At 44.8% G+C, this 16,123-nt stretch overlaps 2 protein-coding genes across 3 annotated transcripts in view; both read right to left on the bottom strand.

The window, feature by feature from the left end:
• FASN (fatty acid synthase) overlaps positions 1-13,060 on the bottom strand; it is an 85,088-nt gene extending 72,028 nt beyond the window's left edge. Inside the window, exons 1-9 of the mRNA XM_048817782.2 lie at positions 12,923-13,060; positions 11,870-12,022; positions 7,885-8,058; positions 6,737-6,937; positions 6,154-6,276; positions 5,284-5,399; positions 4,833-4,967; positions 924-1,383; positions 344-531 (exon numbers count right to left, since the gene is read on the bottom strand). Coding sequence (XP_048673739.2) covers positions 344-531; positions 924-1,383; positions 4,833-4,967; positions 5,284-5,399; positions 6,154-6,276; positions 6,737-6,937; positions 7,885-8,058; positions 11,870-12,022; positions 12,923-13,049 — 1,677 coding nt within the window. The 5' untranslated portion in view covers positions 13,050-13,060. The remainder of the gene's footprint in view (positions 1-343; positions 532-923; positions 1,384-4,832; positions 4,968-5,283; positions 5,400-6,153; positions 6,277-6,736; positions 6,938-7,884; positions 8,059-11,869; positions 12,023-12,922) is intronic.
• The window catches only part of CCDC57 (coiled-coil domain containing 57), a 150,787-nt gene continuing 147,608 nt past the window's right edge, over positions 12,945-16,123 (bottom strand). Inside the window, exon 18 of one of the 2 annotated variants that reach the window (XM_075119133.1) lies at positions 12,945-13,063. In XM_075119133.1, the coding sequence (XP_074975234.1) occupies positions 13,053-13,063 (11 nt within the window). In that variant the 3' untranslated portion in view covers positions 12,945-13,052. The remainder of the gene's footprint in view (positions 13,064-16,123) is intronic. The other variant, XM_075119130.1, reaches the window with a different exon arrangement.

The raw sequence follows: 16,123 nt of genomic DNA, 5'->3' as shown, positions 1-16,123 counted from the left end.
TGCCTCCCCCCCCACGAATTTTCTTCTTCTTCAGGTCCCTTCCACTGTCTTCCCACTCCCACAAGCCACTACTGCTGTTGCTGCTGCTCCTGGGCGGTGGAGGTGGAACTGCCCACAACTGCACTGTATGCTCAGCCCTAAGACCGTGTAAGCACAGCACATATACACATTTCCTAACAATGCCAAAGGCACACTCAAACCTGGCTTGCACATCAGGCATGCTCCTTAGCAGCTTACACAAGACTATTAGAAGGATCAGGAGCTGAATGACAAAGGCAGTATTAGTGGTCAAGCAGACACACTTGGAACAAAACTGGGAAAGGGCCTCAGCTTTCACCCTTACCTGAATAGCAGCAAGGCCAACAAATGCATGAACAGCATCTTCAAACGTGTTCTCATCTGCGTGCAGGAGCATGTCAGACACCTTCAGTCCAGTGTCCTTGAGAGCCTTATCGGAGCGCAAGATGGACTGTTGAAACAGCTCAAGCTTCATCAGGCTAAGGCCCATCCCCTTCCACTGTGTTCCCATGCCTGTGGGATGAGACGAGAACATGAGCCTTGCTCATGACAGTATGGCCATGGGTAGGGAGAGCTGAGCATTTGCTCTAGCACAGGGAAGATAGAAGAAGAATTCAGTCTAGGAGAACATCTTGCAGACCTCAAATCCCCACAGTGAACATGATGCTCTGTTTTTCAGTCTCCTAGGATTTGTTACCAGAAGGGAAATTGTATTAGGTGGAGGATTATCTGCAGATAGTCCACATGATCAATGCAGTAAACAGGAGATCCTGAAAAAAAAAATCTTAGTGCACATACCACAAAACTAAGCAGATCAAGGAACAGAGCATAGAATCAACAGACAGCCTCAAGCTTCCAAAGATACAGAACAGATAAGAGTCTGATCCACCTTAAAGTGGAATTACCTGAGCAGATGTACCAGAGGGGCCTCCCAGATGTTTGAGTCTGCTGAACCTCCTTTATGTCACTCTGACTGCCAATTAAGGTGTAGCCCCTGTAGGGCATGGATGAAATAGGGATCCCAGAGATATCATTGAGCAGGCTCACAAATGAGCTGTACTCCCTCAGGCTTCTGCTTTGCTCTATTAGCATTTCCACTGCTTCCTGTGTCCTGCCACAAACTTGGACCAGTCGTGGCAAATTGTGCATCTCCGGAGGGTAGAATTTCTTCTTATTTGGTCTCAGAATGACATGGACATTAGAACCTCCAAAGCCAAAAGAATTGATACTGACAAGGCCTCCTTTTACTGGGGTTGGTTTAGCAACCACCTGGACACGACCATCTTGTAAGGCTGGAATTTCTGGATTTGGGGTGTTGTAATGAATATTTGGAGCCCACAGCCCATGTTCCAGAGAGAGAATCACCTGGAGAGATAGAGCAGAACAGAACAATTATGGCTTAGATTTTTTTGTTTTAACATACACCTTTTAGTTTTGTTCTACAAATGGCTGAGTATATAAGATAGAATTGCACTTAGATGGCTCCTTTGGTCACTATATTGGATTTTAGAACACTTCACAATAGGTAAATAGGTACTACTGTCCCCATGTTACAGATGGTGAAACTAAGGCACAGAAAGACTAAGTAGCTTAGATAAATCAAGGCCACACAGGAAGTCACTAGCAGAGCTAGTATGATAATTCTGAAGTCATAGCTCTCTGTCCACACTCTACCCAGTAGACTGTGCTGTCTTACTTGACAAGTGAATCCAGTGTGCTAGGAATATCACCCCCCTTCTCCCCTCACTCTCAGCTCATCCCTCCACAAAATCTGCACTGCCCAGCTCATTTTTTCCTTCCTCCCATGGTGCCTCCCAATCCTCTTCTTTACCGTCACCAAATCTCCCATTTCTACCTTTTCTCTGCTGTATGAGAAAGCTATTCCCAGACTGACAGATCTAGCTAAAGGAGTCTCTGTCCTGCTCTGCATGTTTTTCCGATCTAGGTACAGGGCCAGCATGAAAGAAAAGTTATGAAGTAACCCACCTGTTTCAAACAGACTGAAAGCAAAAACGACTCCCAACTCATGGTTATGTATGCACTCAACCCCAAGACGGGGGCTCCTGGGGAAGGACAGGTATTGAGGCTGTGCAAATAGTCCCCTGTGGCACAGGCAGTTCCGGCCAGAAATTATACAAGCAGCTGCCGCCTCAAAACCACACCAGTTATTGGTATTACTGCAGTGTCCTCAGGCCCCAACCAACATCCCCCTGCTGTTCAGAAACAACCCTCAAGGGAGGTGGCTCTGATGAGAGACAGACAGTGATAATAGGATTATTTTCCTGAATTGAGTATCAGATCTGGACGCCAAGTCAAGAAAACAAGACTACAAAGTCTTCTGGGTTCCAACTCTCAGTGATGGAAACATTCCCTGTACAAGCTGAGAAGGCTGCTGTGGACCTGGTCTAGTGTTTTATCCCAGATGCCTATACACCTGCAAGGTCATACTCAAACATATTTGAAGAATTTAGAAAGGATTAGCGTGTGCACCCACTAGGCTCCCCCAGAGACAAACTATGTAAGTGGAATTATATATGGGATTTTGTCTTCCCTGGATAGCAGTTAGTTAAACACTGGTATCTGAACTCCTCAGCCTAGATTCTGCTGCCATGGGAGATGATTTAGGGAAGACTATCATGCTGAACTGGGTAAGATGGAATTCAAAGCCATTTTCATTAATATAGACCATGAGCATAGAACTACTTTATCCATATGGGCCCAGTTAAAGTGGAGGTTTAGAAGTAAGACATTGTGGCTTTTATCTCTGACTTTCCACCACTAGGAAAGCAGTGTTGATGGCCAAATGGTGTTTCTATTTCAACTGAACCTTTGGGAGATGCTTGCTATCAACTTAATGAGTACTAGATTCAGCTCCCTAGAAGGAGGCAACTCATGGGGCTGGAGGAGGGGAGGTTGTTAGGAATAATCCCTTACAAAGGGTTTTTACTGGATTGTTTAAAAGCCATTGGGAAGGAGGCTGGGGACAGCATGGAGTGGAATTAAATGGGCTACTATTATTTACAAACTTCTATGTCCTATTTTATTTGTCAGATGTAATTATACTGTAAAAAGTGGGTGGGCAGTACAGCTCAACCACATAAAGAGATGGGAATGGGTCCCTGCCATGGGATGTTCCTTCCAATTGTTCACTACAGCCACTTGTTGCATCTTTAATTAGCTTGTAAGATCTTGGGGGTAGGGACTGTCTCTGTGTCTAGCACAATGAGACCCTGATCCTGACTGCAGCTTCTAGGTTTACCACAAAACCAAAACGTTTATATAATCTGAAAAGAAACCACAATATCCCCACTAAGCACAAGCTGCAAAGGGGTAGTGGTGGCAGAAATCCCTACCAACAGGGTACAGACCTACCTTCTGGCTTAACTACTGAAGGTCTGGTCAGTGTAGGAGGGAGTTCTCATATCAGAGAATCCTCGGAGTACACCTTGAGCTCCATTACAGAGACAGTGAGCCCAGCACTAAGGGCTCTTAGGTTGGAGCTGTCACCTCGGATCGACATCAGCTGGGGAGTTTGGAGGAGCCCAGCTCAGTCCCACAGGAGAAATCCAAAGGACTTCTATGGAGTCACTGTCAGAGGCTGAATGGCCTCATGCAATGGAATGGACACAGGGCCAGCAACAGATAGTGTACTTGGCTGAGAGACCCTCACGAAGAAGTCAGGTCTCTCAGACCAACACCAAGTCTATGTTCTGCTCCATCTCACCAAGAAGTATCTTGGAGACCAGGGAACTGTGCCAGGGAGTTCAAAAATCCACTCTGGTAAAACAGAGACCATAGTATAACCAGGATAACCAAGCTATTTACAGGCCTTCAGTACAACGTAGCAGGGACAGGCTCCCATGTTTTCCATGATTCTGTGACCACTTCACTTACTGCAGAACTCATCCAATGCCTCAGAATAGAGCTTAAGAATGCAAGTTTTCATCTAGAAAACAAGACCGCAGTTCCTAGATATGGCAACAAAGAAAATCCTCTCAGCGTGACCTGAACATAACCACCACAATATTTGCCTTAGCCTGAAACAATAACTCTGACAGACTGTGCTGCTTCCATTTATGTGGCCATGTTAAATTGTCATCACTAGGCTTCACGGCTAACTGTCAACACTGTTGGCTAACACTCTGCTGAGTAGTTTAGCAGACACTCATCCACCAGTGTTGGCTACAGTAGCAGATAATGGGGCATGTGTGGGCCAGCTGGTTGCTCTGAGCCAACTGGGAGTTCAAACCTGTGTCTGCTCCCCCACCACCCCTCACTTGAAATCACCTCAACCCTTGCCCACAAGTGACATGGGAGCAGGGGGAAAAGATGCATCCCCTACCCAATACAAAAACTTCCAGCCACTTCCTGAGCACCAACAACCCAAGCTGCCTGCCATCCTTCCTAGGTGCCAAGTGCCCCAAACTCACCCTCATCAAGTTATGCCACAGCTTTTCATAGTGATGCATAAAATAATTGAATATCAAACTCACTAAGAAATACAGTAATGACAATTAGCCATTTAATAAAGAACCCTCTGTTCTCAATGCAATTTAAGTGTCTGCAGACTTTAGGACTAGAGAGAGACTAGACAGTCAGGTCTCTGTCTAAGAATTTAGATCCTGCTTGTTGTAGAGCATTTGGAGCCTTTATGAAAACCTTCAAATGAGGCAAGAGGCAATAGCAGAATGGGCTGCCTGGTTAATGAGACAACCTCCTAAGTCTCTCTCTCTCCACCAGAGCTAAATTCCACAATGGGTCAGTGCACAAGGCACGATATCTATAGATGTAATAGTTGAGAAACAATGTCTTACCTTGGCTAGTGCAGCAAGCCCAGAGGCAGGTTCTGGGTGACCCATGTTTGACTTGGTTGATCCAATCAACAATGGCTCTCGCTCTAATTGACAGAAAATATTTGCAATGCCATTCACTTCCTGAGGATCCCCAACCTAACAGAAAAGGAAATTAAGTCAGAATGATACTTTATACTAAGCATGCACAACATGCAGAAGTTGGCAGAAGAGCCCCTGTCCCAACGTCTCTAGGCTAAAAACAAACCAAACCCCACAACCACCAAGGATTGTGAAGGGAATAGCTAGAAATGGGAAATCTAGCTCCTTCCAGTTAAATTGGAAAGAATAGGGAGGTGCGCGAGAGAAGAGAGAGAGGAAGGAAATTGAAAGGAAAGAAAAGGAAAGGATGCTAAAATTGGAGGGAAAGGGGAAGAGACACAGAGATAGGAGACAATGGTAAAATTATGCTAACCTTGGTGCCTGTACCATGAGCTTCTACATACTCCACTTCTTCAGGGAGGATCCCAGATTCTTTGTATAGAGAACTGACCAAATCCTGCTGCATCTCTCCAGAGGGAAATGTCACGCCTGGAACAAGAATCATTATCAATTACCCATTCCCATCTGGGAGCAAAGTTTCAGCAACCTGTTCATTAATTAGGATTACTAGGTTTCTGAATGCATCTGATGCAGTGAGCTGTAGCTCACAAAAGCTTATGCTCAAATAAATTTGTTAGTCTCTAAGATGCCACAAGTACTCCTTTTCTTTTTAGGTTTCTGAGGGAGATCCAAATATACTTTTAGGGTTTATGCTCACGTTTCCAGCACTAAAACTGCAACAAGTCAATCTCTCAGTGAGAGGAAGGGGAAAAGGGAAGGCCGGTCCTGGAACGAAACTGAAGTTGTAGGATTTAAACTTCAATATCAAAGACCCTAGGCTTCTTCTCATCAACAATCTACTAGATTGAGCAGTGCTCATGGAACTGAAGCTCTCAGGGAGAAGGAAAAGTAATTTTTTGTATCCTCTCCTTTCCCATCATAATGCCAATAATTTGCAACTTAGCCAGTGTAACATCACTGGGATACCCCTGGGGAGAGCAAAGTTGATCAGCTGAACATCCTCCTGTTACCTTCATATGGAATAAAGTGCTAACCATTTAACTAGATTCACTTATGACAAGAGAGGGTCAGAATTTTCCACTAATCAGGAGAAATGGATCTCCTAAACCCCAAAAAAGGGAAACTCCAGAAGAGTTAGCAAAAGCCTCAAACCCGCTGTTCTTGGGATAAACATTGAAAAGAACACTAGTATCTCATGGTCTCCCAGAGATTTGAGACCTACCTTGCTCCTTAAAACCATCAGTGTTACTCCCTGCATTGACTATTGTGGCATAAATCCGTTTGGCCATGGATTTCTTGGTCATGAGAATGACCACTACAGCTTCAGAGCGGCAATAGCCATTCCCTGTGGGCAGAGGAAGAATGAAATAAAAGCAAAGAGAAATCCAGACAGCCCTGCATATGACAAAACAGTGAAGTACTATGCGCTACAGTGTCATTCCTGAAGAGCCTCAAAAGAATGATCATGCCTTTAGAAAGGCATGACAGACAAGTTCAGCTAAATATCAGACTTAAAGAGGTTCTCCCTCTTGGTCTATGAAGCCCTGGAACACTTTCCAGCATGACATTCCTGTCTGCCCCCTGCCCCAATGTAGGGAAATGGACCATGTTTTCCTTTCCCATCCTTATAATTTTTTATGTACCTATTAGGTGTGCAGCCCTTGGCAGTTCCATTGTTTGTAGCAAAAGACATGAGCAAGGACAGAAGAGTTTATCCACTTTTCTGTTTCAATATAGATTCCCTGGAGGAAGGAACACTGGCTGCCTCTCACAGAGCACAATGTGATTTGGACCTAATCCCTTACCTGAAGCATCAAAGGACTTGCAGGCACCGTCAGGACTAAGCATGCCAAGTTTCATGAACTGAACAGAAGTGTTGGGTCTCAATAGGAGGTTGACGCCTCCTACAAGGGCTGCATTGCACTCTCCATGATGAATTGCCTTGTAAGCATTTTCCAAAGCAATGAGGCTAGAGGAACATGCCGTATCGATGGCCATGCTTGGTCCTTGGGGGAAAAAAAATGAAATAAAATAAAATCCAAAGTCAAATCATTTCCTTCTGTTTGTTTCCTATAATTGCTGTTCAGGACCTGCCATCTCTGCTCTCCAGCGACTGGAGCTTAGTATCTTTAAAGAAGTTGATCAAGTGATAGATAAAAGTTTAGAGTACCCCAATGCATTGACAACTTTACCCTCCCTGCCTGCTGACCCCAAGAAAGGCTGGTTTGGCCAAACTGTGCCTTTCCCACTTTGTTTATGAACAGCATTATGTACAGAAGCCACAGGCATTTCATCGTCTCAGGAAGGACTCATCCATTTCTCCATTCCCACCGCTAAAATCCTTTGTCCCTGGCCTGATTATTTCTCCCACTTGCAGCCTCCTCCTCCTCCCTGGCCCTAGCCTTGTTCTCCTATAATCTGCCCACCACCTCCATACCCAGACTTCCTCATACTCTGCCCTGCCTTTAAGGCTGTGCACAGTACAAATCTTGCCTATTCCTTCACCCTCACCCCTATCTGATGCCCTCCTCACCTCCTTTACTTTGCCTAAGCTACAGAGCTAACTGCTCCCTTTGTGAGTCTTCCCCCAACCACACATCTGTGGGACAGTTTCTAAACTGCCCTCCATCAAGTGACTGTGTAAACAAGCAAAAAACTCCCAAAGTAGCACCCCTCTTTTCCAGAAGGTCTTCCCACCATCATCCTCTTCTCAGAAGAGTACCAACTACTCCGACCCAGACCTCAAGCACTAAGTCTGCATGCTGAGCCTTGCTGCCCAGTCACACCATATTCATGGATTCCAGTTTCCCCACGTACCATACATGGCCCCTTCCTGGATGAGAAAGCTATGTCTTCATGTCTGTGTAAGTACCTACCACACACTGGATACTATACTATTAGTATCACCAAACTGCCGTTACTCATCAGCATTACAGAGCCCTCAAACACTTACCTTTTAAGTCAAAGAAGTAGGAAATTCTGTTGGCAAACATAGCACGCTGGCAGCCGGTCATACTGTAACCCAGCAGCTGTTCAGGGTCTTGGCTAAATGCTTCACCAGCTTCTGATCCACTCACGCCTATCCACACACCTGTGTCTGTGCCACGTAGGGCAGCTGGATTAATACCTGAGAGGACATCAGAAGGCAGATTATACACCAAGCACAACCTCAAATTGAAGGACAAAACTAGCAAGATTAGGTGCATTTGGCACCAGAGGTTTTGCAGCTATTCCATGATTATGGAACAGCGTAATTCTCTCCCTGCACTGATTTGCCAACTGCTTAATTCCCTCCTCTGCCAGCCTCTGAGATATTCTCAGATGGTGATTATTTCAGGTACACCTCCTCAACTCATGGACCTCACTGATCTCACAGCAGAGGTCCACCAGAACTTGATGTCAGCCTCAGTGCAGCTAGCTGGGATGGCATCTCTATAATCAGTCACATACTGTTTGAGTGTTGTGTAGAAATAGAGCAGGCTGCATGGAATGTGGGGTTTAGATGCTGACCAGGTGGGTGTATATAAACTGGTAAGAGAGTTCTGTGCAGGCGAAGGGAGTAGGTAGAAGGGCAGAAACATCTAGTGCCCAGGAATTATGGAAAGGCATTGGAGGACTATTAGAACCCAAGTTCTATAACCCAGATTGCAGTCTGAGTCCACACTGCAAAGTGGGCAGGTTAAGCCCAAGTTTAAGTGAAACAAGGGTGCTAACCTATACTCCCCAGCCAGTTAAGCAAGCCTAGTTTCAAACCATACATAAACCCAAGTAATAAGGTTTGTGTGTGGATAGTAGGGGGCTTGAACTAAAATTTAGGAAAAAAGCCCTGGTTAGCTCTGCAGTGAAGACATACCTTAGGATATGTCTACACTATGGAATAAGGTCGAATTTATAGAAGTCGGTTTTTTAGAAATCGGTTTTATATATTCGAGTGTGTGTGTCCCCCCACAGAAAATGCTCTAAGTGCATTAACTCGGCGGAGTGCTTCCACAGTACCGAGGCTAGTGTCGACTTCCGGAGTGTTGCACTGTGGGTGGCTATCCCACAGTTCCCGCAGTCTCCGCTGCCCATTGGAATTCTGGGTTGAGATCCCAATGCCTGATGGGGCTAAAACATTGTCGCGGGTGGTTCTGGGTACATATCGTCAGGCCCCCCTTCCCTTCCTCCCTCTCTCCGTGAAAGGAAGGGCAGACAATCGTTTTGCGCCTTTTTTCCTGAATTACCTGTGCAGACGCCATACCACGGCAAGCATGGAGCCCGCTCAGGTAACCGTCACCGTATGTCTCCTGGGTGCTGGCAGATGCAATAAGGCATTGCTACACAGTAGCAGCAACCCATTGCCTTCTGGCAGCAGATGGTGCAATATGACTGGTAGCCGTCCTCGTCGTGTCCGAGGTGCTCCTGGCCACGTCGGCTGGGAGCACCTGGGCAGACATGGGCGCAGGGACTAAATTTGGAGTGACTTGACCAGGTCATTCTCTTTAGTCCTGCAGTCAGTCCTATTGAACCGTCTTATGGTGAGCAGGCAGGCAATACGGATTGCTAGCAGTTGTACTGTACCATCTTCTGCCGGGCAGGCAAGAGATGAGGATGGCTAGCAGTCGTACTGTACCACCTTCTGCCAAGCAGCCATGAGATGTGGATGCCATGCAGTCCTTCTGCACCGTCTGCTGCTAGCCAAAGATGTAAAAGATAGATGGAGTGGATCAAAACAAGAAATAGACCAGACTTGTTTTGTACTCATTTGCTTCCCCCCCTCCCCTGTCTAGGGGACTCATTCCTCTAGGTCACACTGCAGTCACTCACAGAGAAGGTGCAGCGAGGTAAATCTAGCCATGTATCAATCAGAGGCCAGACTAACCTCCTTGTTCCAATAAGAACAGTAACTTAGGTGCACCATGTCTTATTGGAATCCTCCGTGAAGTCCTGCCTGAAATACTCCTTGATGTAAAGCCACCCCCTTTGTTGATTTTAGCTCCCTGAAGCCAACCCTGTAAGCCGTGTCCTCAGTCGCCCCTCCCTGCGTCAGAGCAACGGCAAACAATCGTGCATCTGAGTTGAGAGTGCTGTCCAGAGCGGTCACAATGGAGCACTCTGGGATATCTCCCGGAGGCCAATACCGTCCAATTGTGTCCACAGTACCCCAAATTCGAGCCAGCAAGGCCGATTTAAGCACTAATCCACTTGTCAGGGGTGGAGTAAGGAAATCGATTTTAAGAGCCCTTTAAGTCGAAATAAAGGGCTTCATCGTGTGGACGGGTGCAGGTTTACATCGATTTAATGCTGCTAAATTCGACCTAAAGTCCTAGTGTAGACCAGGGCTTAAAGAGGCTAAAAGTAAGTCCCAGAGAACAAGAGCTGAAACATGTATGTGGTTGAAGGGTAAGGAAGGAAAGGGCCAGAGCGTGTGGGGATCTGAAGTACAGTTGTTTTAAAAAGGGAGAAAGACACCTAATCACTAGCAAGGAAAATAAAAACAAAAACATCTTTAAGGCCTTAAAAAGATGTTAATATTTTACAAGACATCTGCAAGTGTTCTAGAGAGCCACAGAACATACATGGCAGAATCCTCAAGTCTTGACTCAACAAACAGAAATAAAACCTTTTGATAACATAGAACCAGGAGTCCTGCAGAATGAGGTGCACTGACGGAGCAACCAGATGCCTTCTTTCACCTCCTCTCCTACTTTTCTCCTTCAATACTGAGGCCAGGAAGGGCCTTGACAGTGAAAGGCCAACTCCTCTTCTGCTGGGCCTATGGTGCCAGCCTCAATCACCCACTTGTTACATTTTCAAACAGGCACCTTCATGCTTTCTCTCGTGCTGCCACTCATGTTTGGGAGGAGCTGCCTGTAAATACCCACAAAACTAACTCATTGTCCTCCTTATAATTCTCTTGTTTGTCAAACCTACAACGGACAACATTTGGGCTGCTGGTGTGCAGAGACCAATGCCTATAACGACGACCAGTAATGTCTCATTGTTCCCCTGTAGTCTGTCTGTATCCATCTGTTGTCTTGTCAGCTCTCTGGACAGGGACCATCTTTTTGTTGTGTTTGTACAGCACCTAGCACAATAGGGTCCTGGACCATAATTGGAGCTCTTAGGCATAGTGTTAATACAAATAAATAATAAGAGCTGTAGGTGGAAAGGTTTCAGAGTAGCAGCCGTGTTAGTCTGTATCCGCAGATACAGGTGGAAAGTTTCTGGTGTCTCGAGGACTGTTCCTGGCTGTGTCACACTGGGAATCATTTTCAAAACACTAAATCCATTCAATTTTAGAGAAAAAGCTTTTTTAAAAGAATAGATATCATTAAAATTTCTAAAGGTTCCAGATACTGGCAGGGATGGAACAAGGGAAGGCAACAATTTTTGAGAACTAATTTCCTGAGTAAGAGAATTATGGAAGTTGAATCCAATTCCACATATTTTCTCTGGACTAAGCAGATACCCACGAACACATCACTGTACATTCTGCCATTCTTTTGGAACTTTTAATGAGGATTAATATTAATTCCTCCTTCCCTTCCCCACCCCCAATCATCTTCGCTACCCTAGAAACTCTAACATCTCCATTTTAGCAGAATATAATGGAAGTAGGGCAATGGGAAAATTTTTCTGGATGCAGAGGGTTCAGCAAACTGCGATCAAGAGAACATGGCAGTTCAAGCATTAGAGAAGCATTAAGCTGCTCCACGTGGACCCCAGACAGACATTTCTATCCATTTTAGAGATATTTCCTAAACCTGACCCCAGGGAAGAGAACTTAGTTTTGAAGTATTACCTGTACCGGTTCTCAGGTCTCTTCTCTCTACCGTCAAAGCCCTAGAATTCTCAGACTCTATATGAAAGTTCTACTTAGACATGTGCAAGACTCTCTTCAAAATCTCAGACACACTAAAATCCAGTTTTACCTATTCAGTTGTTCAGCTGCTTACCTCCATCCAAAATGGCTTCATAAGACGCTTCCAATAGTAAGCGGAGCTGAGGGTCCATTGTGTGAGCTTGTTTGGGGTGAACCCCAAAAAAAGAGGCATCAAATTTGCTGATGTCCTTGAGTTTCCCATTTCTCCTGGGCAGCCCATAAAGTCCTGAAGAGAAAAAACATTTAACTAAAGACAACTTCAATGTAAAATGTGTTTACTCGGTAGGAGACCATCGTATGACAAAGTGTAATCTGGAACCACATGCCAGTTGTAGGTATTCTGAACGTCATGCCCTATTTCTACATTTCAGCACCAGATTGACAAGGTATCTACTTTTCCCACCTCCTCAGTACCCTTTTAAGAATAATTGTAAGAAGAGTAAAGTTCCTGATGAAACTTCTCCATACTAAACCCCACTGGCTGCTATTTCTGGCTTTGCTAAGCAAACTCATGCTCTGGCAAGTTTTGCCAAATAAACAAGCAGCTTTGCAACACAGTTTGTGACTCGTGAGTAGTGCCAGTTCATCACCAGATAGAAACACAGAAGCCACTTTCCACATCTGCAGATCAAAAGCTTTCAGTTGTGTCTGGCATGTACATATCCATTCAGTTAGAAAAAGGGTTTTCAATGGACAACCAGACAGCCAAGAACATTATAATAAGGATATAAGTCAAAAGACCGAGGTGATCTTGCTACTCCCAAATCCCACAGAGATCCCATCCAATACCCAGCAAACAGCGGTGTCAGTCTCATTGCTGCCTGATGCTAATAGCAGCTAGACACCATTGCTGGTGCATGAGTGTTGAAACTGCATCGCTAAAATACTTTCTTCTGTAAGGCAGCACCATGAAGTTTATTTGGTTATCACTCTGACACAGGCCACAATAGAGTGGATATAGGTTGGAATCTTATAAAAGCAGGAGATAAAAGCCATGAAATTCAGGGACATCAGAAATGAGCTCAAACTCTGGCAGGGTTTTCCTGCTTATGAGGGCTCTTTTCCTTGAACACTTGAGCTCATCTGGAGAGCTCAGACCCCAAGTGCAGACAATCTCAGGGCTCACCTGGCTTCCACCTCCGATCATCTTCTGTGACCATGTCCACTCCATTGAATAAATTCTCCCAGAACTCTTGCATGTTCTCTGATTCTGGCAGCTTTCCTGCCATGCCTGCAATCACCACGTCCTCCATCTCCTAACTTCTCTCTGGAAAAGGAATTTACAAAAGTCAGATCCACAAATCAACTAGCTGAGTGAACATTTATGCAAAGAACACATTGTGTTGCCCAACATGCTGAGGAAGGGAGGAGGCAGTACCCAAATATACACTGTAAGAAGTTAGATCCTCCCCTACATTGGAATGGTCTATGGAGTCCATAGGTACAAAAAAAACAAAACAAAAAGGGGGGGGGGCACACTGCTCCTCTCAAGCAAATAAGAGCAGAATTTGCAAAAAGAAGAAAAAAATACATACATAAAAATTACCTCCCTCCCTGCCCAACAGACACTAAGAGGCTCTGATGATCTCTACTTCCTAGGCCACAATCAGGGGATAGGAAAATACCCCCTCCCTTTTGAAGAGTCATTTATTGAATGCTACCAGCATGCTTCAAGGTGTGCAAACTGACGAAGACACGGTTCCTACCGCAAGCAGCTTACAATCCACGGCCCTGATCCTGAAATGGGATGTGATCCGTGCAAGCTGACTGCTGTGCTTGAATGGAGCACCAATGAAGTATTTCTACACAGATCATACTGAGGAATCCGACTGCGTATTTGACACAGTCAACATAGGTTTTAGGTGCAATTATATGTTAAAAACTGTCAATGCACTATTAATAACTAGGTAATGGGCTCAAAACCCATCTCCAGAAACAGGGAGTTAGCAGGCTGATCTGAAGTAGTAACATGAAATTAGAGAAGGAGGAGCTTCCCCCCCCACCCCGGACAGCTTCTAATAGACAGAAAGGATGGTCAGCCTTGAAGTTCAGGGAATAGACGGATTCAGGAGATTAGGTACTTGAAGGCTGTGAACTCTACTTAAAACAATTTAACTAATAGCTATAGACAAATACCCTGTAGGGTCAATGGGTGGGATTTTCAAAAAAACACCACCACACCTAATGACTTAGAAGCACAAAGGCCACTGAAAACCAAACCTTGAATCTCAAGGGGATGTGTGCTCCTAGAACACTTAGGAAGATCCCATCCAGAAGTGTTGGTTCTTGATCACCCTTTCCATGGTTATAGTGCCAATATATGCCCAGTATGGCAAAAGTCATTTTTGTTCACTTGCACTTGCCTATTATTATTGCACCTGGAGTTGTTTTCTTATTTTAAATAAGACTGAAATCCAAGAAGTTCTCTATGAAAAAAGCAGAGAATTCTGGTTTTGCTGATGACGCTTTCTCCTCATTGACAGAAAGATGGTATATATATGAACACAGCTCAGAAAGGCCTTTGATTCAGAATTTTTTGGACACCTTTGCCAACTATTTCAGAAACTCTTACAAAATAGACACCTCTAAGCAAACTGGTTTTGTGAAATTGATGCTTCTGAGCAAAGCCATTCAAATGGGTTTCTCTTCTCTCCAGGCACTTTATTCTGTTGCCCAGACAGAACCGCACTTTCCAAATAACTGGAAGCAATCTTGTAGATAGGTACACTATTTTAGAGCAGATCCTGGAATTGATCAGCAGATGCAGAGAGCATTAATCTCCTACAAAAAGCTCAGCCCTCTTGGTTGCAGGGTTTTTGATGATGCCTGGCCAAACACACAAACATCATCACATGGACATATTCAGATCTCATTTACATGAGCATAAGTCAGCAGTAACTCCACAGAGGTCAGTAAAGTTACTCCAGACTTATATTTGTGTAACCAAAGCACAGATCTTACCCACAGAAATGGAACTGGCTTATTAGCTTATCAAGTCCAACCCCTCTGGGAGAAAAACCAGAATTGCTCCTAACCGGACATTTTCAACTTTCCAGCCTACTGTAAAATGCCTCGGTCAACGGAAATTCCACTGCTTCCCTGGAAAACACTACTACAAATTAATTGATCATGTAATGAGGGAGTTGGGATTCCCACTTCAATAGGCATTGTATCATGCCCTTTATGAGAAAAGCCAGTGACAATATGCTAATGAATTAAGTTCAACAAGAGATTTTTCATTATTTCCATTCACAAAACCTAGCAAGTCAGTTTTATTATTTGTATTACCACAGTGCTTAAAAGCTCTAGTCAAGGACGAGGACCCCACTGTGGTAGGCACCGTACAAACACAGAACAAAGAGACCGACCCTTCCCCAGAGAGTTTACAACTTGGGGGAGGTTTAGATTGGATATTCGGAAAAACTTTTTCACTAAGAGGGTGGTGAAACACTGGAATGCGTTACCTAGGGAGGTGGTAGAATCTCCTTCCTTAGAGGTTTTTAAGGTCAGGCTTGACAAAGCCCTGGCTGGGATGATTTAACTGGGAATTGGTCCTGCTTCGAGCAGGGGGTTGGACTAGATGACCTTCAGGGGTCCCTTCCAACCCTGATATTCTATGATTCTATGAACTTAAGTATAAACACAAGAAACTACAGATAGACAGGGAAGTACCAAAAAAAGGACACTCAGTGTGATAGATCTAGTGGTCTCAGCCATTAGCAGCCCAATCAACATCATCCATTTTTTCATTGGCATCAAGGAAAAAGACTTTTCAGGAGGATAAAGTAACTTTGGAAACACTGACAGAGAGCTCCTCCTAGGCATGATGGCACTGAGAGAGAAAGCACAAAGGGGTTTGTTTGAAAATTTAACCAGTCACAAAAGCTGGCTGGCATCCCTGACCCATTGGAGACAGGAGATGACATCTCAATAGTGAATGAAATGATAGGCAGGGCTAGGCCATGAAGGGCCTTGAACATGAAGACAAGCAGCTTATGTTTGATGCAACAGAGGAGAGCATGGGGATGCAAAGAGACATGGTCAAATCTTTGTAGCAGCATTATGAATGGATATGCGCGGGGCAAAATTGCATTTGTCAAGGTCAGAGAGAAGGATGTTGCAGTAGGAAAGGCCATATCTTAGATGTTACACAGAAAGCTTCAAGCTTTGGAAACAGTCTGGATGTGAGAACCTAGAGAGAGCTCTGAGTCAAAGAGGACACCCAGATTATGGGCTAGAAGGGACAGGCCAGACGGTGGTGTTGTCCAGTGATTGAAAAAGGAGGGGGAGGCCTCTAGACCCCTGTTTTGGCCACGTTGAGACTGAC

This window comes from Caretta caretta, chromosome 14 (genome assembly GCF_965140235.1).
Source record: "Caretta caretta isolate rCarCar2 chromosome 14, rCarCar1.hap1, whole genome shotgun sequence".
NCBI lineage: Eukaryota > Metazoa > Chordata > Testudines > Cheloniidae > Caretta > Caretta caretta.
This window is presented reverse-complemented; position numbering and strand designations above follow the sequence as displayed.